The 24,256-nt window shown below is 36.9% G+C and overlaps 1 protein-coding gene across 1 annotated transcript in view; it reads right to left on the bottom strand.

The window, feature by feature from the left end:
• The window catches only part of brip1 (BRCA1 interacting helicase 1), a 50,561-nt gene extending 27,230 nt beyond the window's left edge, over positions 1 to 23,331 (bottom strand). The window contains exons 1-12 of the mRNA XM_073818090.1: positions 23,228 to 23,331; positions 22,973 to 23,084; positions 20,225 to 20,413; positions 19,510 to 19,652; positions 19,247 to 19,411; positions 10,203 to 10,505; positions 4,715 to 4,936; positions 2,673 to 2,872; positions 2,016 to 2,148; positions 1,762 to 1,916; positions 1,047 to 1,215; positions 811 to 951 (exon numbers count right to left, since the gene is read on the bottom strand). Of these exons, the coding sequence (XP_073674191.1) occupies positions 811 to 951; positions 1,047 to 1,215; positions 1,762 to 1,916; positions 2,016 to 2,148; positions 2,673 to 2,872; positions 4,715 to 4,936; positions 10,203 to 10,505; positions 19,247 to 19,411; positions 19,510 to 19,652; positions 20,225 to 20,413; positions 22,973 to 23,084; positions 23,228 to 23,320 (2,025 nt within the window). The 5' untranslated portion in view covers positions 23,321 to 23,331. The remainder of the gene's footprint in view (positions 1 to 810; positions 952 to 1,046; positions 1,216 to 1,761; positions 1,917 to 2,015; positions 2,149 to 2,672; positions 2,873 to 4,714; positions 4,937 to 10,202; positions 10,506 to 19,246; positions 19,412 to 19,509; positions 19,653 to 20,224; positions 20,414 to 22,972; positions 23,085 to 23,227) is intronic.
• Positions 23,332 to 24,256: the final 925 nt, after the last annotated feature.

Here is a 24,256-nt window from a genome sequence, read left to right as displayed (position 1 = left end):
GTTCACAACCTGATTAGTCAGGTTGAATTACGTATATTTCCTGATGGAACTCACCGAACACTCCAAACAACGTGCGTTCGACTTTAACTTCCTGAGGTTGCGGGGGTATGACAAAGTATCCATTCACTGATCGGTCTGCTCAGCGCCACTTTAAGTTGAATACACCTAATGCCATCTGCTGGACTAAGCGCTCATTGTTGCGTGTATATGATTTTATTTTTTACCACCTGTGAACTCACAAAGAGCTCATAGAAGACACTTTACCTCCTCGTTGATCCACGTCTTCCCTCTGCTCATTTGATTCTCTTTGTGAAATCATGCCGCATAGCATTGCATCTTGTCATTACTTTGCGTTTTTGATTAGTTTAGAAGTATTTGGCCTGTGTTGCTTTCATATTCAGTCAAACCGCACCAGAGTTTGTTTGGTAGCAGGCAGAGGCCCATCTTTTTAGTGGTCTTGATCTGCTTGTTTGGTGCGCACCAGGGTTCAGATGGCAGCGTTCACACTTACTCAAATGAACCGCACTAACAGAGCAATCGCACCAAAGTTTGTTTTAAACGAACCAAACATAAAAAATTTGAACATACCCCAAGTTACACTATGATTAAAAAGTTAAGTAATATTTTTTTGAAAGAAATTAACACGTTTATTCAGCAAGGACACATTAAAATTGATCAAAAATGACAGCAAGGACATGTATAATGTTAACATTTCAAATAAATTTTGTTCTTTTGAACTTTATCAAAGAATCCTGAAAAAAATGTGTAACGATTTTCACAAATTTTATTATTAAAATATCTTATGCTAACCTGTGACTTGTTGATGACATGATTCGCCTCCAGCTGGATGGAGAATTTGATGCCCAGTTCAGAGGAAAAGGAGCCCATGGGAGAGAGGGTGCCTGAGGTCAGGACGATACTCCGCACTGAGCCACTCAAATCTGAAAATGCCTGTCACACATCACAAGACATAACAGCTTAAAATTCATATTGAGATATTCTCATTGAGGTTTTAAAAGTACTACAGCAAAAATAGTTGCTCTTACCACAGCAGGGTTGAGGCACCAAAAGCTCAGGGTGTGCACCAGAGTTTTGGTGCGGGTGCTCTGTCTGCGACGCTGAGGTCGTGCAAAAAAGCCCTGAGCATCAGGCAGGTCCTGCTGGGTGGTCCACATATAGCTCTGCTGAAGGGCCACACGGTAGTCGTCTGCAAACCTGTACATATTTACAAACAGTGATATCAAAACAAGTAAAACCAACAGATGAATGTTAAACATAACAGAAGATTTAATCAAAGTTTTAAAAAAGACAAGGATTGTCAAATACACTGAAATACATTGGAATTTTGCTAGCAAGATTAAATTAGGCAAGATTTATTCAGCCATTAAGTTTCCTGAAGACCATGTCATTAAACTGATTTCACCAACCCTCACTGTCCTGTGACTTGCAAGTATGAGAGAATTAGAACAGCAATGTTTTAATAGCATCTCCTATTCAAACATCAGTAGCAAAAAGAGAAGTAGAAAAAAAAATCAGTTTATTTTGAATTTGTTTCCTCTGTAAATTTTACACTTAAATCTTGTCATCAACTTTAAGGAGTACACTAGCATAAAGATAGCCTTAAAGCTAAAAGACATGGACTAGAAGCCATAAAACTCCAATTGTGATTTTAAAGGGTCTTTAAAAACCACTGCCAAAAACCTTTTTAGAGATAGTAAGGTAAGAAGGTAAGAAGAATGATGGGTAGTTTGTGATAATGACCTGCAGTTTTGTCTGAAAAGAAATTCCATAACCATAAAGAGGCTTTTGAGCATTGACTGAGTGTTGGAGCTGATGGTGGGAACCTGCACCACATCTTCTCTCCCGTTCACTAGCCCGATCCGCTCCTCCTTCTCCAGTACCGCTGCCAGGTTTTTCTACACAAAGCAGACACAAATCAGATAAAAAAAGTGGACAGACTGTTAGTATACTCCTTCTGGTCAAAGGGGAGAGGACGATACATGGAAGAAGGATACCTGTAGCAAAGAGAAGGTGTCTGCTGTGATGCCAAGGCCATGGAAGATGCCAAGAATCTCTGTCCCAGTCCAGACCTTACAGGAAGACTCATATTCACGCTCTTCCAAGCTATTGCAGCTCTCCTGGACCCAGCTATATAAAATGTAAGAAAACAAACACAATTAATCTAACTTTTAAAGAGCAATACTTTGAGTATTAATCTTCCAATTTAACACAAATTACTCCAAATAAACAAAATCAAGAATCTTCAGAAAGCATATCTCCGACATATGTGACCCTGTAACACAAAAACAATCTGAAATCTGAATAAATAAGCGTTGACGTATTGATGGAAAATCACCTTTAAAGTTGTCCAAATAAAGTTCTTAGTGATGCATATTACTAATCAAAAAATAAGTTTTCATATTGCAGTTGGAAATTTATGCAATATCTTCATGAACATGATCTTTACATAATATCCTTATGATTTTTGGCATAAAAGAAAAATGGACAATTTTGACCCATACAATGTATTTTTGTCTATTGCTACAAATATACCCTTGCTACTTAAGACTGGTTTTGTGTTCCAGGGTCACATATTATAACTCATGACGAAGCAGAATATGGATATCCCACTGGCTATGATGAGAAACTATTGGAGAGAAGATGGGCCGTACTTGGCAAGGCTGCAGCAGAAGGCTAGCAGAGGCCTGTGCTGATCACGCCGAATGTTGTGTGTCACCATTCCATCAATCTCATCACGTGCCAGTAACAGATGAGCTTGGTTCAGAGTGTAACTGGCACTTTCACGGGCACAGTCCTCTATGTTATGAGCCTCATCCAGAACCACAATCTGCTCCTTTAGATTGATTTCCATCTGGCAGGAACAACATGACAGTCATCACCAGATGGATAAATACAGAAATCCTTCAAACAGCCTAACAAATGTGTCACCTATTTGAAATATTCAACTGACTACTTTAACTCTTTCCTCGCCGAACACAGAAGTTTCTGGGTTTCCACATTTTCACTGGGTGGTCACACTGCACTTTTCGTTCCATTGACTTCCATTCATATGCATGTAAATGCATCAGACCGGAAACGCAAGCTTGTAAGTTTTTAAAAAGACGCTGCATATCATGATGTCATATCACGACCGCTGAGGGAATTTCGCATACCCAAAGTCTAGTGTGACCATGGCTTTATATGCTCAAGGAGCTATTACGCATCTCCTGAATGAGTCCAGAATCTCCTGATCAAAAACAGGCGAGGAAGACTCAGAAATTAGCGATTTAATATGCAAGCAGATGCATATGAAAAATAATGTTATTATCAACAATAAACAGCATATAAATGAAAACTGCCTAATGTTACCAAGGAATTTGAAGGAAGTGCTAATGGAAGTGATCTTTGCTTTGATCATCGTACTTAATATGATTCAGATAGTATTTGATAAAAATGTGATTTTCTAAGCTTTTTGATCAAATTATTGCTTTTTTTAAATAAAACTTACCTACATTTAAGTGTTCATAAAAAATAATGCTTGAAGCTACAATAAAACTTTTTTTTGGTTTAAAAGTAGAGGCACTGTTGTTTATTTTGATGTATTGCATGTTCAGATATTCATGGGTCAAAGATGTTAGGATGTCCACGTCAAAAGACATTTACAAAAGTGATTTTATGTCTACAGAAAGCATATTAAATGTAAGTAAAGTGTCTATTTTTAAGGTTTCAAATAAGTTTTTTGGAGAATAAAATGTTACATGGTCATTCAGAGTAACACAATATTGCAAACAACATGCTTATTCTGACTTGTACATATTAAAAAATATATAAGAATAAGGGAGCATATATAACATTTTATTGTGTTTTAAATGAGTTAAAAATGTTTTACTGACAAATGGACAAAATCTAGGATAGTGGCAAATTTTAAAAATATAAAAACTTAATAGTATTTGAGGTGAAAGTAATTTGTCCTTAAATATGTCCTAAATTGATTTTTGTTGTAAATATGCCTGACAAGATTGTTACACTGAATGACATTTTAGTGGGTGTCTTCTGTAAATTAGGGAAAAATGTATGAACAAAAATGCAATTAAATTAAACATATTTTTATTTATTTATATTTTTTGGAAAAACAACAATTAAAAGCAGTATTACACTCATTGTTTTTATGCTTAAACCCTTTTTCGACCCTCATACAACAAATTTCTGAAATTGCGAGAATGTAAATTTAAATTAAATTAAATTCTGCTGAATTTTCAGCAGCCATTATTCCAGATTTCAGTCACATAGTTAGAATTGAAATTAAACTAGAAATAATTAGAAATCATTCTAATAAGCTGATTTGGTGCTCCAGAAACAATTCTTATCATTTTCAACATTGAAAACATTTTGTTTGATATTTTTGTGGAAACTGTGATGCTTTTTTCCTGGATTTTGTAATCATTTGGTAAATAGAATTAGAAATTTGATATAATTTTTATGCATCATTGTTAAATAAAATAACAAATTTCTTAGTACATATATTATTTATACACACATCAAAGCACTTTCCAAAAATAAAAATTCATCAACTCATTTATTTTTTATGGAACAAAGCAAATTATATTCTATAAAACTTAAAATTCAAATTCTATATGAAACAAAGGGGGCAAAAAAATACGTTTTACATGATATATTATATAGATTATGTAGTAGCTTATACATTGATGCTTACGCTTTCTCGAATGAGGGGGTCCAGCAGGTAGTTGTAAGGACAGAACACGATGCAGGCATCTTGCATGAGTTCCCGAGCTGCGTAATAAGCACAGGACCGCAGCTTACCACCAAGACGCACAAGATCCTCAATGTCCCAGGCCTGATGTAGCCCATGAACCCACTGTAAAGTGCTCTGATCACGCATTTTATGCACGTTGTGGTAGTACCGGCATGACATACCCTAAAAAAAGAATGAAAATATATAAACACAAACACAAATAATACTTTTTTATAAAAAATAGAGATCGACCGATACATCGTTCGGCCGATATATCGGGACAATATTTGCCATTTTTTAATATATCGGCATCGGCCGATATCAGTGTTTAGTAGCGCCGATTTAAAGTCAGGCATGTCTGCGGGCAGCCCCGTGTTATTGGTGCGTAGAACGTGCTGCTATGAAGGACCCCAAGCCAAAACTCTTGTAAGGTTCAATAACAGTTCTGAGAGATAAATGTAAGGCTTAAATTCTGTCCGATGGTCACATATATACTACTTATTACTAGTAAACTATGAAGTGTTGCTTTCACTTAGTGAAAGAAAAGCATAGAACCGTCGGGAACTGGCATAATGCTACGGCTGGTTAAAGGTTTGCTTGCAGTTAAGTTTAAGGACTGTAGTCGAAAACGATCAGCAGCTTGCTAACATATTAGCCCCAGTGTTATAAGTTCTGTTTTATTTTTCCTGTATTGGAGTCGGAGAATTTCACTCTGTGCGTGGGGTGGAGAAGGCGGCGGCTCTCACAAACAATGCAGGGTTGCGATTACTCCGCCTCGCTCGGACACAGTGATGCACGGAGGGTGGTTATATCCGCGGGTCGGGTAATAAAAAAAATGCATTCTAATTACTTGTGGGTGGGTCGCAGGTGGATGAGATAAATCAATAATGATTTAAACATTAACTACATTTTCTAAAATCTGAACCTGGGTTATGTGGTCAGGACCGTGGCGCCAGCTTCCTTTTAAATATATTTTGATGATTGCACCTGATGCGCCTGCACCGTCCTCTCCGTCACCTCAGATACTGCGAATTTATACATATATGGTCATGTCCAGATGTCAGTAAACGTAATTTTTTTTTCAGCATGGATTTGGCTTAAAAGAACGAGCGATTAAGCCTATATAAGTGTGCAGCGATGTGAAGATCAGCTGTTAAAATGAACCACCCATTCATCATATCATCACGCAAAACTAAGAATTAGAATAATTGTAATAGGAAGATTGCGTGCGGTTTGCTAAATCAGAGAACAAATGTAGGTGCAGGTGGGTGGCAGGCGGATTACGCCATTGTCTGATTTTGCTTTATTTCGTCGTCAAAAGTAAGATTTTGCTCTCTTTTGTCATCAAAAGTATTCTGAAACAAGTCACAACTGAACCGCTGTGCATATCCATTTAAACACAGCAGTGTTTCGTTTATGAATGAATGTGCGGTTTTGAACGAATCTAGTGAAATGATTCAATTTTCCATTCATAAAGAGAGTCACTTGCTTTATTCAGGAATGAATCAGCTGTTCGAATGAATCAAATGAATGATGTGATTCAGTAATTAAATAAGTGTAAAAACTTTTATGTAAATGATTAACAGTTTTTATATTATCTGTTTTATATATTTAATACTTGGTCAGTTCGATCTGTTTGGTTAACTTTGGTTAACTCTTTTATAATAATACTGTGCAGTGCACAAAATCAAGATCCGAAAGATGGTTCATCGTGTTCATTGTTCATGATGTTAAGTTTAGAAATGATGTGCATCCACTTATTATTAGTGTGACATTTTAGCATGCCAATAAAGGGAAGAACTTCAAGATATCGGCCCTAAAAACCGGCCAAAAAAAAACGGCAGATATTGGCACATATTGGCCATCAGCTGACCCTGACCTCTAAACATCGGCTATAGAAAAACCCATATCGGTCGATCTCTAATAAAAAATAGAAATGTTTGGCATGCACTTGGCAGAACTTAATTGGAATGCATGAACTGACACAAACTGTTCATGTATATATATAAAAAAAGGGGATCACAGACTTGAACACCAACTGATATCCCTATCATTTCCTTATAATAAAAGTGTTTTTTCTACAATTATTTAGGCAGGTGTCTCCCTGCAGAAAAGGGAAGCATCTGTGCATTGTTTCATGATTCACTGGAACCTGTAACATGCTGCTGAAAGGCTGATGGCAGCTTCCAGTATACATACTCAAAGAGGGATTAGCCATCAATGAGAGCACGGGATAAATGTCAACCCGATCGTGCCGTTTTGATCCCCCTGTTCTCTAACTCTTATGAAGGCGATGATGGCACTGCTGAGGGTTGTGCGACCTAACGACAAGTGTCTGAAAGGCCTACGCTCTTCAGCCATTCAGTAAGACCAGGAGAGCGGAATAAAGACTCGGAGTGGGGCTCATAAGAGGACACAAGAGATGGGGCCCCAGGGAGGGTGAGGAAAGCGACAGCTCATTCTCTCCTCTCTCCGAGCGGGGTTGTCGGCACGGTCTTCCCCGCTTTCATGTGCAGGGGGGCGACACAGTCGAGAGGTGAGTGGACACCTGTGGTGACAGCATAATAGGTATCATTACGCGGGCCGCCCGATGGTCAGAGACTAAGCAACACGGACAATACCGAAGCTCCCACTGGAACAAAGTGCGTTTGAAGCCTTTGACAAGGCTGCACAACAAAAAAGGTCTGTATGACTGATTGGGGATATTATCGCCTGTAACTGTTCTCCACAGCTTTGGTGACGGAGATTAAGTTTGTGAAACCTTAAAGCGAGGGTTTGCGTTTCAGGGTCGGCAGCTCGTCTTCTTTTCTTACGACGGTGTTACAGTGAAAGGAGAAGAGGGTTTACAGAATAAGTGGCCACACTTGCTGTTTGGCCTGCAGGCCACTGTGAAGATCAGGAAACGAGGTGTTTGGTTCCACAGTAAAGAGTGGGTCAATCTCCGTTCACAAGATCCAATTCAAGACTTTCAATGGCTAACAAATTCATGATGAGTTGATCACTACTTAGGCCCTACACTTAAAGATGAATAGGGCACAGGCCATGACCTGTACATTTAGGTGGTCAGTGGAAATAGTGAATGAAGGGGTTACACACACACACACACACACACACACACAAAACACCATTATCATATACAAATCTAAAATAAGACCATTCTAATAATGCACCACCAATTTGGACAACCAAAAAAATGTATCTTCAATCAAACTGTTTGCAGACAGAAACTGTTAAGGTACAGCCACATTTACTGCAGTTCAGTGGATTTTGGGGTCTAAATCCAGTCATTTCCAAATAGCATCAATAATTTCGAGTGAAACACCACACTTTCAAATTGTTCACATGGATTCAATGCTTTAAACAAGCTCTTTGATTTGAAAGTGACTTCTATATGAGCTGTGCTTTATACATTGCTGGCAATTGCCAAAATGGAGCTAATTTGTAACCATTGTAACCATCATTATTTAAAACTACTTAAAGGGAACCCCTAGTATTAAGACTTGGATTAATATAACATGAATGATGTCTTTTACTGAAATATGTAGTAGAAAACCAATGAATATTTACGTTATTTGAAAAAAATCCACAACGTTTTATACATATTTTGGACTGGGGCGCCATTATTTCGATGATGTAAAATCGTTGCACTCGGTGAGCTACTGGCGCAACCTGTTGCTATATTTACCGCAACAACTCAGAAAATAAAATACCGATACAATGCCACATTGTTCGGCTTTTGGTTGTAATTTTTAGTCGAAGGCCAACAAGAGAAACAATGCAAGTCTTCACTGCTTTCCTAGTGGTAAGAAGAGGTAAAAAAAAATGGGAAGATGCCTGTGGACATATAAAACTTCCTAAAGACCTGCGTCTTTGTTCTCTCCACTTTAGCTCTGATGCCTTTGAGACTTTTAGTAGACCACAGCTACTGAAAGTAGCTGTTTGAAAGAAACTCTTGATGCTTTCCTGGCAAGATGTAAAACATGCAGACGCTTGTTATAAGGCTGCAGCCACTGAAGAGTTTCTCAGCATAGATTTCACTCAATATCCGGTGGTGCTTAGACTCCTTGTGGGGAAAATCGATGGTACACCATTTGGTTTAAGTCTACACTTATATCAATCGCCACCTTTAAGCTCTTTCATTAGGTGTTGTGAGTAGAGTTGTGTTGCAGTAAAAATAGCAACAAGTAGTGCCAGTAGCTCACCAAGTGCAACCATATTACATCATTGAAATAATGTCCCTCCCATACTCCAAAATATGTATAAAACAATGTGGATTTTTAAATAATGTAAATATTTTACGGGTTATCTATTACATTTTTCAGTAAGAGATGTCACTTACATTATATTAAAGGATTAGTTCACTTCCAGAAGAAAAAATTACATATAATTTACTCACCCCATTGTCATCCAAGATGTTCATGTCTTTCTTTCTTCAGTCGGAAAGAAATAATGTTTTTTGAGGAAAACATCTCAGAAATTTTCTCCATATAGTGGACTTCAACAGTGCCTGGGAGTTTGAACTTCCAAAATGCAGTTTAAATGCAGCTTCTCTAATCCCAGCCGAAGAAATAGTCTTATCTAGCGAAACAATCTGTCATTTTCTTAAATAAATTAATAATTCTACACTTGTGTGCTCTGGTTCAATATAGTTAGGGTATGTCGAAAAACTCCCATCTCATTTTCTCCCCCAACTTCAAAATCGCCCTCCATCGCTGCAGAAGTAACAACCAAGTGTTTACAAAGTAAAAGGCCCTTTACAAAAAAAATTGTTTAGAGCCCTTTGAAGCTGCACCATTGAATTCCACTATACAGAGAAAATTCCTTAAGTGTTTTCCTCAAAAAATGATTTCTTTACGACTGAAGAAAGAAAGACATGAACATGTTTGATGATCCCTTTAACTCTTTGTTTGGTTAAAGTCATCATTGCATTGAACAACATAAGCATAACTGCAATGTTTTGACACCTATACAGCAGTATAAGCGGTAACAAGAAAAAATTGATAAATATTATTTATTTATATGATAAAATATACTAATATTCATAGATCTTCTAAATATGAAAAAAATCTAAAAATATTAAATCTTATTTTAGTTATTCTAAACAAAGGCCAAATTTAAAATAAGCATTTTAAGTAATGCATTAAGCTTTTTTTGTCTAATGTATCCAGAATTTTTGTCTCTGAGAATTACTTTCATTTCACAGCCTTGAAATATAAGTGGAGATTTTTGGACATCTGAGAGAAAGAGATGAATTGACGATCTTTAGATTTCTGTCACAACACTTCATATTGAGTTGAGGGTTCAGGCCTTGAACTCAGTGAACCAGGAGATGTCTAAGTCTACTTTCTTTTATCCCTCTGAGAGGCTCTGATGATGACAGATGAATGAAGAACCTGTGCTTAAAGGTGATTGTGATGTCACAGTGTAACCTGGGAAGGGGCCGACTCACGTTCTTGGCCTCCAGCAGCTCCTTGCAGCGCTCGTTGCGGTTGGCATGAGGCACAACTTCGGGATGGACACAGGTGTGGTCTCGGCTGGACAGTATAGTCATGGGCACGGTGGTGTAAAGCGTCCGCTTTAGCTCCCGTGCAATCTGTGTGATCTGCTTATGAGTACGAGTGCCGAAGAAGATCTTTGGGATCTTTTTCTTTCCGCTTCCCTCTTTGTCTTTATCGTTGTCCTTGGACTTTTCAACCGTTTTCTGTCCTGCTTTGAGGTTGGCGCAAGGACAGAGTGAACAAGACACGGGAGACTGTCGAATACAAAGAGAGAAAAACAAGTCAAGCATAAACATTACAAAGAGAAACAACCTACTTGAAGCAAATTCTACAGCCCTTGTTTGTCCAGCTCATGAAAAGGCTTTTGTATAAGTGGTCATATAGATAATCGTTCACATAACAAGGCAAATGCTTTAAGTCAAGACAGAATGACCCCAAGCAAGACTGTAATTTTAGACCGTGCCATTGTTCATGCTACTGGCTCCTCTGATTGGATCTCTTTAATTGCAGCTTTCACACAAAGGGCCATGCTTGCCTGCAGCCAGCTCTAGTGGTGAAACTGATCTTGAGGATGGTATGAGCATTTTAAGTGTCCCACTTTCCCCTCCATTCATGGGAATGACACACAACTCATGTGTTACACAGCTGGTGTCAAGCAGAGAGTCACTGCTTCATTCTGTGGGAGACAGTGGTATTGTCCGAGTACTGAAATACTGTATGCCTAAAACAAACAAAAAAAAGCTTATGAAGTGTTTAATCTACAGTATATCTGAACTGCTATACCTAGAATATTTAATAAAGGAGCTGTTATAAAGGAACTGGACAGAGTCAATATTTCTTCACCTTAAGGATTAGTGGGCTTAATCTTTCGCTGTATGTTTATGAATCAGGTTTCTAATCTTTTCTGATAGGTATGAGCAGACAGAATAAGCTAATTATTTTTTATTTTCTGTCCTGATTTTATTGGGAAAAAATCTGCAGAATTCTGCTGAATTAATTTCAAAATGAAAAAATGTTAAAACAATACAGTTTGGGGTCAGTAAGATTCTGCAAATTATTAAGCACAACTGTTTTCACGGGTATAATTTTTTTTTTTATTAAAAAAAAATTCTGTTTCTTGTTTTGACCTATCTAAAAATAAAATGTGACTTTTTTTCCCCCACCACATGATTTTTCAAAAACATTAACTTTAATTTAGCATAAAAACATTAATTTTCCAATAAATGATGTTGTTTTGAATGTTTTATTTATTAAGGAATACTGAAAACTAAAATATTATGAAGCACAACTGTTTTCAACATTGATTGCTGAAAACTGAAAATTCAGTTTTGCCATTACAGGAATAAATTTTGAAATGTATGTAACAGTTAACTTTAAATCGTAATAATATTTCACAACATTCATGTTTTAATGTATTTTTCATCAAATAAATGCAGACTTGATAAGCATAAGAGATTTAATAAAAAAAACTACCACAAACTTTTGAAGGGTAAATGTACATATGCTTACAAAACATGTCAAAATAATAATACAAAAATAAATCAGGGTCAAAGAAAATGTAAATGGCAAACTGATGTAAAGCACTATTAAAATTTTATTAAAAAGCATATTCAAAGTTTTGACTTTATAAATAATGCATAGCTTATTCATAATCATTTTATTTATTTTTCTTGCTTTGTCTGATCTAAGAATAAAATGTGACTTGTGTATATGAATTTTTTCCCCTTCTCAACAACATGATTTTTCAACAACATTACCTTCTTTTTTAATTTTGCCTAAATACATAAAACACACAATAATCAACTATTTTAAATACTACATTTTTAAATTTGCTAAAGATTACATTTGACTGTTACTAAATTATTATTAACACACGGTTCAAAAGTTTGGGGTCAGTAAGACTGTTCCCAAGAAAAAAAGTATAATTTTTATGTAGCAAGGATTAATTAAATTGATTAAAAGTTACAGAAAAGACATGTATTTATTTTAAAAACTTTTCTATTTCCAATAAATCATGTTCTTTTGAATGTTTTATTTATTAAGGAATACTGGAAATTCAGTTTTGAAATCACAGGAATACATTTTAAAATGTATGTAACAGTTAACTTTTAATTGAACAATATTTATGTTTTACTGTATTTTTGATCAAATAAATGCAGACTTGATGACCATAAGAGATTAAAAAATACTACTACCACAAACTTTTGAAAGGTAATATACATATGCTTACACAGCATATGTTTAAATAATAAATAATTATAATAATAATAATAATAAATCAGGGTCAAAGAAATTGTAAATGGCAAACTGGTCTAGAGCACTTAAATTTTTATTAGAAAGTGTATTCAAAGTTTTGACTATACAAATAAAGCATAGCTTAATTATAACATTTATAACTTTCATTTTGTTTCTTGTTGTCTTATCTAAAAATAAAATGTGACTTGCGTGTATGAACAGACTACAAGTGAATTTAGGCATCACAATATTGTGCATATAAAAATTATTGTTCATTTTTAAATTAGCTAAAGATTACATTTGACCGTGTAAAATTATTATTAATTAACATTAAAATTAGTTTTGATTTTTAAGTGAGCATCAGATGGTGGAAAAGGCCATTTACATGAGCATGTACAATTAAACATTCAATACTGATTGATAGCAATAAACAAACTCTCCTATATGTCTTGCTTCAGTCCTTCAAAATAATTGTAGCTTGTCTTCTTTTCCTAAGAGTGACAGTAAGATTATCCCTCATAAGCAAATGCTAAGTCACGGCGTGTGTTACACCTTCACATCAGGGATCAAGCTGTCCTTTAGCCTGCACTCCACTGAAGAGGTCCGGCTCCGGTTACCCGAGCTGCTTCTCAAACCTTGTTTGCCATTAAATATTACAGTAAGTGATAGAATGGAAGCGAACGTGAGCCTGTCTTGCAAACCGTCCCCCGACGGGACAAAGACCCGGGCCGACGTGCTAAATAAACAGAGAGCTGGCAGCAGCTAAGGTTACGGCTTCGCAGGAAGAGTTACGGCCCTGCCGATCACCTTACCTGCTGCTGCCACATTCAATAGGCCAGTCCAAGTATCCTGCCTCCTATACCGAATAATTACTTATTCATCGCAGGGGGGGAGAGAGAAAGGGCTGATTGTGAATGGGAGGCCTTGTCAGCAACCGTGCAGGAAACAGCTGACACAAGGGTATCCGTTACACGCAGCCTGCCACAGTTTCGGCCCCTCTCGCTACCGCACAGCAAATAAGACACCCCTGGAATGCAGATAACAGCCTCCATTGGCCGAACCTGCCGCCACAGACACATTCAGGCGGAGTGGCGCATTCTTTCATGGCGAGGCCCTGATATCAGTGGAGCAGAGAACTACACCTCAGGCCACTCCAGACCTCAACAGCGGCTCCTAATAAAACAGTGCGTGGCATTGTGTGGGAGCGTTAACCCAAGCATGCTGTTCCAGTCAGGGGCAGACACCTGCAATGCTCTGCTAAGAAAATGTGCCCATTGTTCTGGCACTAAAAAATGAGCAAGGATATTGGGAAAGTGTCTCCGGGGGTTTGTAGCTCTTGTGGGACCTAACAGCTAGTTACAGTTCAGGGCCAGCACACATATTACAAATGCATAAAATAAGCTGCTGGTCACTATGTGGTGTATTCTGGGGCTAATGAATATTTGAAAAGTAGAGTAAGGAACTAATAATCTTTATAACTTCATGACCGGTGAAGTCTGATTCTCAAGTGAATCACTACTATAAGGCGATTTCTTTTAAGGCAAAAAAATAAATAAAAAATACAGAGCAACCAATGAAGTCACGAGATTTCCAGACGACGAATCAAAGATTAATCAAAAACAGCGCTTCTAGTCTTGATTCCCATTTTAATGAGCCAGTTGTTTTTAGTAAATCAAACACATTGAGCACGACCAATGAAGCCAGATTCCCAAATGAGCTTTATGAACTCGCCCTTTTAAATTAACTAAAAACATACAGCGTAACTAGTAAAGTCAGACCTTATGTCAGTCTTACGAGTCATTTGCTTTTAATGAGTCAAACACAGAGTGTGATCAATGAATTCAAAAGCTTCCCAAGTGAACAACTGTTCAAATGAATGGGTTATTTTTTATGAATCAAAAACATACAGGACAACCAGTAATGTCCGATTCCTGAGATAATGACTCTGATTTAAGGTCTGATTCTCTTCTGACACACAAGCTTGTGATTCAATTCGATTTTGATTATTTTGGATATATATCAGGTACAGTACACAGTGCCAAATTTTCTCTGAAAAAAAAAAAAAAATCTCTCAACTAATGCTGGAAAATATACATTAGAGTAAGCTACATTATGTATGAATGTTAAAATTAACTGATTAAATTACACTTAATTAAGTTTTTATATTAATAGAGTTACAATTACATAATTATTTCATAATTAAAAAATTCTTTTTTTTAATACAAACATTAAAATGGTGGACGTCATAACTTGACAGATTTATTCAAACATAAATTAAACATTAAATATGGTATATGGTGCTTATATTTAGTAAAACGCTCCTCTCTAAAGTGCATTTTGTCTAGTTGACTAATGAGTTTAAGGTCACCGAATATGTTTTTCTGAGGTAAAAATGTTAAATGTCTAAGGTAAAGACGTTACGTGACTTTGTTTACAATGTCATTTTGACGTCTTTGTGCAGTTGAAACACTGATGGAAGGATTAGATGAGGCAAAAACTGATTTGGGTAAGCCGTACTCTTTCTTGTAATATACCTTCGGATGTTCATTCAATTACGTTTATTTCATGCTATAACTCAAATTAAAGTGGAGAACAGGATCAGTTCACATATACTTCACACTTCAACAGCATTTATTGTTTGAATACTGTAATAAAATTGACAGAATTTGAAATCTAAGACATTGTTTCATATCAAAAGTAACAAAGCACAAGGCTTATTGCGATTTATTGGATGGGAGAGGCACTACAATGTTCCATTTGTTAACTGAAAACACGCTACACTAATTCATTCTTAGGATTTAAAGGGTTAGTTCACCCAAAAATAAATTAGCCCAATTATTTACTCACCTTTCAGGCATCCTAGGTGTATATGACTTCCTTCTTTCAGACGAATCTAATCAGAGTTATATAAAAAATTGTTCTGGCTCTCCCAAGCTTTATCGTGGCAGTGGGTGGGTGTTTCTTTTCATCAGTCCAAAACAAGTCCAATAAAGTGCATCCATCCATAATAAAAAAGTGTCTCACACGGCTCCGGTGGGTAAAACAAGGTCTCCTATAGTGAATCGATGCATTTTTGTAAGAAAAATATCCACATTTAAAAGGTAATAATCACTTTAATCTAGCTCGCGCTAACAGTCGTACACGGAAGCATCTCCGGTTGGATGATGGAGTTGCAAATGTGCCCGTGAGTCTTGTGAAAACTAACGTTTGTTTACAGGAGCAAAGGAAGCAAAGTTTCTTTACTTCAGCAAAGGAAAACCAGTGTCCTCTTGGTTTATACCGAAATCCTCTGACATTTTTCTTTACAAATCCTTGTTTTGAACTTCTAATTTGTGACTGTTGTTTTGTTTCGGGCTCTCCATGTCCACGTTTGTCAGTTCTGAGCGGCACCTGCGTAATGCCGACGTCATCCGCCGGGAGCTGCTTCCGTGTACGACTGTTAGCGCAAGCTAGATTAGAGTAATTATTACGTTTCATATATTTTTCTTACAAAAAGTATCGATTCGATGCAGGAGACTTTTATTTAACCTCCCCAGGAGCCGTGTGAGACACTTTTTATTATGGTTTGATGCACTTTATTGGACTTGTTTCTGAATCTTGAAGAGAAACACACTGCCATGATAATGCTGGTAGAGCCAAAATTTTGTTTTTAATATAACTCAGATTGGATATGTCTGAAAGAAGGAAATCATATACACCTAGGATGGCTTGATGGTGAGTAATTAATAGGCTAATTTTCATGTTTGGGTGAACTAACCCTTTAAGAACCGATTTCGCTTCATAAAGATGAGAATTGATTCAAATCGAGAAATCATTTTTTTTTTTTACTCAGCCCTAATCTGATCCACTAAAAACAACTAGCTTGTAAATAACACAGCAAAAACAATGAAGCTAAAACATTCCCAGGTGAATGACTTTTATAAAACAGTTGTTTATAATAAATCAAAATCTTACAGCTCTACTTATGAAGTAAGATTCTTAAGCAAATAAACTTAACAGCCAGGTGTTTTAGTGATTTAAACACAGACTGCGATCGATGAAGTCAAAAGATTCCCAAGTGAACAATTTTTATGAACCATTTATTTTTTTTACAGCACAACCAATGAAGCACGATTCTTGAGCTCTTGATTCTGATTCACTAAAAACAACTGGCTCATAAACACATTACAATGTGACCAATGAAGTCAAAAGACTCCCTAGTAAACAACTTTAATGAACCGTTTCTTTTTAATGAATTTCCAAAACATTCGTAGCAGCTAATAAAGTAAAAAAATTTTCGTGCTTTAGTTGTTTTATCCAATCACAAACACATACGAATTAGATGGAGTCAATAGTGGAACAATTAAGCAACCAGAATTATTAAGACAAATCAGCATCAGAAGCGGAATTGTTAAATTCCTGTGTGAAGAGGCGAAGGATCCTACCAAGTACTTATCAGTTACTGGTGAAAAACATTATAAGAGCTGGGTTTGTTCTGTTAGACAGTGGCATTTCTGTTTGCCAGGTGAGGTGTGGAGAGAGCAGCTCCTGTGTTTGAGATGGTGAGGCTAGATTGTCTGCGCTCTACAATGGCCCTGTGGTGGAAGATGCAGGCCTGAGTGTGAGCGTGAACAATGAAGACTGCATTTCAACAGGCTGGCTCTGAGAGCCTGACACCTGAGAGACTGAAATCTCACACTGTCCGCCTGCCTGGGCCACTGCACCCTCACCATACAGATGGACAGAGAGAGAAAGAGATAGCGGGCGAGAGACAGAGACAGCGAGTGAAGCATTTCAGTGAGGTCTTTACTCCCTATAGCCCTCCTGATAGCTGCCCCGGAGCGCCCCCACCCCGCAAATCCCCAATCTCACAAAGCACCTGTTTATCCCCGGAGCGCCGTAACCAGCGGGTGAACCCCATTCAATATTTATCCCAGGCTTTCACAGATCACTGCCAAGCAAGGCAAACCTCTTAATTAAACTGGAGCTCGCTTCAAAGGGCCCATTGAAGATGTCAGTCAGCGCTGGCAGGGGCCGAGAACGGTGTCAGGTGAGAGAGTGAAACCTAAGGCCTGCTTTCCCTTCTCCCCCCTTACTCAACACACCCGTCGGCCCGCCCATCAGGCCCGGGCCGTCCTCTTCGGTGACAGTCCACCAATCTTGAGGAACGCATAGCACAAGTCACTCCTTTTCCATTGTGCCGGTTGTAAGCAATATGTCCTACGGTGTGACAGGACGATCACACTGACACCGATTCTTTTCACCACTGGCCATGTGAATACCTGTGGTGTTTGTTACATTGCATCAGATTTTCTAAGAGGCCTTGTGATGCATCTTGTCGAGTCTCTCTCAACAAAACAAATAAACATAACACTTCCTAACCCCAGATTAGGAAGATTTTCGTTAAATGGAAATTATGAAGTGGCAATTGTTTGTTTAAGGTTACCAAATTATGAATAAAAGGTCAGACAGACGTATAAAGTGCAATCCAAAAGGCTGGAAACCTTCGCATAGTCTATAAGCTAAAACTAAACAAATCTAGCATACTCAAACTTCCATAAAAACCCAGTTTTGCATTCAGTCAGGCACTGCTTTGGCCCCATCCTATGTAAGATGAAAACAACTATGTGTGCATATACATTTAATCTGGAGTCATATTGCTTGTTGTGGCACAGTACAAGTCAAATTATAGTACTTAAACAGATAATTCCTGCTTAAAAACACATAATTAAGTATAAAACAGCAGGGTGAAAAAACGCAATAAATCCAACAATATCCCCATGAACCTTTGAAACCACTGTTATGAACCATCCTCTGCTGCCACCAAGTGGTCAACAATAAAATAACACAAAAAACGTGACCCTGGATCAAAAAACCAGTCATAAGGTTATTTTTTTTTTAATTGAGATGAATAAATGTGAATAAAGATGAATAAATGAGCTTTCCATTGATGTGTGGTTTGTTAGGATAGCAAAAATTTAAAAAAAAAAAATCAAAATATTGGGAAATTTGTTGTCTGAAGTTGTCCAAATTAAGTTCTTAGCAATGCATACTACTAATCAAATTGAGTTTTAATAAATTTACTGTAGGAAATTTACTAAATATATTTATGGAACATGATCTTTACTTGATATCCTAATGTTTTTTGGCATAAAAGAAAAATCGATAATTGTGACCCATACAATGTATTTTTGGCTATAGCTACAAATATACCTGTGCTACTTAAGACTGGTTTTGTGGTCCAGGGTCACATATATGCAATATATGATTAAACATTGCAACTACATAATGAATTATAATATTTCTTATTATAATAACATATTATTTCAGTGCCATCCTTAGTAAAACTGCTGAGGTAGGGATAAAGGGATAGTGCACCTAAAAATGGCAGCTATGTCATCATTTACTCACCCACACTATGTTCCTCTATGATTTTCTTTCTTCCGTGGAACAAAAAAGAAGATGTTTTGAAAACAAATTGAAATTATATTTTCATACAATGAAAGTCGATAGTTACCAAAACTGTTTGGATATGAACATTCTTCAAAATATCTTCTTATGTGTTCCACAGAACAAAGTCATACAGGTTTTGGAATAACATAAGGGTGAGTAAATCATGACAGAATTTAAATTTTTGGGCAAACTATCCCTTTAATGCTACTGGATGATGAAATGTGGAGAAATATCAAACACTGCTCTCCATGGCTAATTTTGACACTTTATTACATCATAGTCTCCTAATTAGAGATAAGACCAGAAAGTGTGTTTGAGGTGCACTCACACAACACTGTGGCTGCGACTGGCAGCTGTCAGCTCTGGCACCGCTGTTCAATTCCATGGTCCAACTCTGAGCCCCGGGTACCGGTTTCTCCAGATGCTCCTCCTCTTCATCATCATCATCATCAATGTAAATCACTCCTCGCTCAAGGCATCTACGCTTGCTGCTCTGTGGAAAAAAAAAAAAAAAAAAAAAAAGAGTGTGATGACAAGACTCAACAAGCCAATCAATAATGTCACAGGAATAGAAGCTATTTGCAGCAGTACCTTCTGCTCTGTGCTTGGTGTACGAATACGCTTCCTGTCAATCTTAAAATCATCATCTTGTTCTCCATTGGAGAGAGAGGTTTGAAGTTTCTCAGAGAGACGGGAAGACAAAGTGGACTTCCTAGACTGGTCACTTTTGACTGCTGAAACAAGAAAACATACTCTATGAAAATAGACAACACCCAAAAATGAAAATTCAGTCATTACTCACCCTCATGACGTTCTAAACCCGTTAATTTGTGTTCATCTTTGGAACACAAATTAGGATATTTTTGATGAAATCCGAGAGCTTTCTGACACTGCATAGACAGCAACGCATGTGTACTGTTGTGAACATGCAGCGGAGACTGACACGGAAGAGAAGAATTGTTGAATAAAGTTGTTATCTTTGTGCACACAAAAGCATTCTCGTACTGTAGCTTCATAAAATATAGGTTGAACCAGTGATGTCACATTATTTTAATGGACTATTTTAATTATGTCCTTACTGCCTTTCTGGGCTTTGAACATGGTAGTTGCATTGTTGTCTATGCAGCGTCAGAAAGCTCTTGGATTTCATTAAAAAACATAATTTGGGTTCTAAAAATAAACAAAGATCTTACTGGTTTGGAATGATATAAGGGTGAGAAATTAAAAACAGAATTTTCATTTTTGGGTAATTCATCATGGCGTTTAATGTTTTTCTTTTGGTCAAAAGGTTTTAGAAAATGCTTACCTTCTTTTGAGAGAGGGGTTGTAGCTTGAGCAGAAGTACTTTCACAAGGAAGATCAACCAGAGGCGGTCTAGATGCTGCGCTGCTGGAAGTAGGGTGTGCATTTCGGTTATGGCACACACATTGACATGGAGTAGCCACTTCTGGTTTCTTACAGTCAGCCGAACTAGTGCCTGCATCCTGTTCCTTACCTTTATATGTGACAAAACAAACAAAATGACAGGCAACGTGAATTCTTAGTTTTATAGAGTGAAGAGTTAATGAGAATTTATTATCACAGAGATCATAGACAGAGTAGCATGTCTCAGAATTCAATTTGGGGTCTTGGATATATAACATGCAATGGAAGTTGCGGTCAATGTTGAAAGAAAATCATTTTTATTCAGAAAGAATGTATTAAATTGATCAAACATGACAAGTAAACTCTTTAACATTGATAAACACACACAAATCTAATTATACCTTTTTAAACTTTTTCTCCCCCAAAGAATGCAAAAACTTCAGCTTTGCCATCACACATTTTAAAATATATTAAAATAGATCATGCTTTACAATATTGTTTTTGTAGTGTTTTTCATCATATGAACACAGACTCGGTGAGCATAAGAAATTTATTTTAGAATCATTAAAAAATCTGAATGACCCCAAACTTTTGAACAATAGTGTATGTCTGGTTTGTCTCCATTATTTACAGTGTTGGGGAAAGTTACTTTTAAAAATAATGTATTACATTATTGAGTTACTCCCTAAAAAAAGTAACTAAGTAACAATTACTTAGTTACTTTTTATGGAAAGGAATGCGTCACGTTACTTTTGCATTACTTTTTAAACCTGGGCAGGGCTTGCTTGTTTGTTTGTAATATAAAAAGTTATATTTTTGGCAAATGTAAAAGCCTTTTCACATCAAAAGCCTCAGGCTAGACCGCAGAAGAAAAAAGGTCAACTCTTCAGCAATTAAAAAAAGGAAAACAAATCTTAGATTATCTTGAGCAATTTTTGCTCAAGATGTATGGATGTATTTGATCATCGAAGGTCGGGAGCAAAAACATTGGTTAATAAAATGTGATTAAATGCATAAAAAAGGATATTTGTATTATTTAACATACTTAATTATTGCAGGTTTGTATTGAATTTCAATGTTTTTATTCATTTTGAAGAATACTCTATTTTTTTTAGTGAGTATATGAATTAATGCATGTTCACAATTATTCTAGAACTAAAGTAACTTACTCTTAGTATCTTACAATTTCTCTCAACATTCATCAGTAAATGGGGGGAGTAACTGGTGTTACTTATTTGAAAAAGTAACTCAGATATTTTCTTGTCGATTAAAAAGTAATGCGTTACTTTACTAGTTACTTGGAAAAAGTAATATTATTACGTAATCTGTGTTACTTGTAGGGCTGTCCCCGAATAGTCGAAGATTCGATGCATCGATATGCGGAGCCTGATTCGACCACCGATCTCACAGTCGAATCTTCGCGGGTGAAACGAGCATCATACCATTTTGCCAATATGGGGGTGCTCAATGTCTAATTGCACACAGAACTACTGGTTTTGTACGGTTATATTAAGTTATATACAGCCTTTGATTATGATAATGCAGTAAAAACAAAAGTGAAAAGAAAGAAGCGTTCAATAAATATATTTAACGTGTTTGTGAATAAATCCAACCACCCCTGTGACTAATTTAATTTTCACTTTCCCTGATGCATGACGAGATGAGGACCATCTTGACGGCAGGGATGGCGGCGATCACACCGAACGCGTTTTTGCAGTTGGAGGCGCCTCTTTTGAATGGTTTTCTGTTGGCAGTGAGCGTTCTGCACCCTGTTTTCGCCGCCTGCTGCGCCTCGCGTTTTGCAGGAGCGCTCTGAGCGCCTGAAGTTGAAAAAAAAAAAATCAACTCTGAGCGGAAAAACGCCCAACGTCATTCGCGTTCTTTTCCATTGTCCAATCGAATGAATGGAGAGGCGGGCCTTCTGTTGTGGTGACGAAAGTTTACCGTTGCTTAAAAAGTCCGGAGACTCCAAGAAATGGAGGAGAAACCTTTGGTGTCTATCGTGGGTAACCCGGAGCTGTATTATTTAGGGTTTCTGCTAATATGACAGTTTACTTAACAGCAAAAAACTAAGATTTTAGAGCTCTTGCGCTATAATCCTTTGAATTGACTGACAGGACAGCTGTTTTGGTCGTTGCTTAGCAACATAAAAAAACCGCAGCACACTGCTCTTTCATTAAAAGTCACCAAAAAAGGCAGTGCTGTGCGCCTCGCGTTTTTAGAACTAAAAGACGCGTTCTGTGTTTTTATTTAAACCTAAATAAGTTTGTCTGTCAGTTGGCAGGCAGTTTTGGTCGCTTATAAAATAAAATAAAAATAGTTTTACCCTCCTGCTGACTATAGTGTCGTGCCCCTCCCAACCCATTCACACACGCACATAAGCCTAGATGATTCGACTATCGGTCGACTATAGAAAGATTCGAAAATTCTGATTCGACTATGAAAATTCATAGTCGGGGACAGCCCTAGTTACTTGTAATGCGTTACCCCCAACACTGATTTTTTATCATAAAAAGAGTTTGTTTTGACTGTGGCAAGTCTCCTAATGATCTGAAGAGCATCAAAGATCAATCTGACACTACAAGATGCGAAACAGCACCTTTGTCTCCTCTCTATATCTTAGTCAGCGTAGATGCCAGAACTATTGACCGAACACTTAAAAACTTGTCGAAAAGATTTCTAGACATACCAAACTGTGATTGCTGCCATGCAAGGGCCGAACAAAGCAAAGCAAGACTTTTCCCACTGCCCGTAGGGCTCTCCAACAGACAATGCTGCCCATTGTTAAGTCCACGAATGATCTAAGAGAGATAAAACATAGGTGACAGGTATCAATCAAAACTAAAGAGGCTGTTTTAAAAGCTTTGTATGATACTGAGGATAAAGGATTATATTTATTGACTGTAAAACACAAGAACTAATCTGTCAGCACAACAAATCTTACTGAGTTCATCATGGCCAGCTGAGATGGATAAGCCTTGCAGGGGAAGTTTATTTTCACCCCTCCTATGGTGTACTCCACTGGAGCCGCAGCCATTCTGTTTTTCTGTGTCCAATGGAGGATATCACTGTCTGAGGATACAATCATTAGAGCTGTATGAGACTTTCATTTGACAGCTTTAGGTAAACTCTAAGTTTACATCAAGTTTGGCTGACAATTGATCATATTAACTGACTGATTATTTCGGACTGTGGCAAAACAGACTTACATTACAAAACTGTAAAATACGTTACATGTTTACTAATCAATAAAGGATTTTGCATCCGCTCGACTGTAAATTCATCTATGACATTTATATAGATAATACTTAAACTGACACTTAACATGATGGTAAGATGTCTACTTAACAAGATTCAACCGGCTACATGGGAATAAAGGAGTGTTTTAAGGTTATAATAAAAATATAACGTTACAGGTAACGTCAGGACAAAACTGACTGCGTAGCAAGGTACTTTTTGTTATTACTGCATATAAACAGCGCTCACAGATTACTTCATTTACCTCAGGAGTAATGTGATTAAGATGAATATTAGATGGGTTACTTCACAAAGAAAAGATGCATGACGGGCTAAAAGTAGCTGTGTAAACAAAATTAGGCACAAAAACGAAACTCCCGCGCAGCAGCACCAGACAAGACGTCCTTACGTCAACGTGACGTCCGCAGTCAAAATAAAAGACACTTTACGTCACTTCAACTTTTTTCCTCAGAATCATAAACTTCTTCACAAAAGTTATGAAAGTTTTGAATTGGTCTGAAATTTATAGAACAGTTATTTTATATGTATTATGTAGCGATAAAAAAAATAAATAAGTAAAAGAAGATTCATTTAAAACAATCCAAACAGTGTCTTGTCATGTGAACATACTCTAAGGATTTAAGGTGGATATAAATTAGTCCTGTGATTTATGATGCATGGAAATTATTTTCTTTAATTTTTTACAATGTAAATTTGCTAATATGTTTAAGGTATT

The sequence above is a fragment of the Garra rufa genome, chromosome 14 (genome assembly GCF_049309525.1).
Source record: "Garra rufa chromosome 14, GarRuf1.0, whole genome shotgun sequence".
In the NCBI taxonomy this organism is placed as follows: Eukaryota; Metazoa; Chordata; class Actinopteri; order Cypriniformes; family Cyprinidae; genus Garra; species Garra rufa.
Note: the sequence above shows the minus strand (reverse complement) of the source record. Positions and strands in the feature narration are given on the sequence as shown.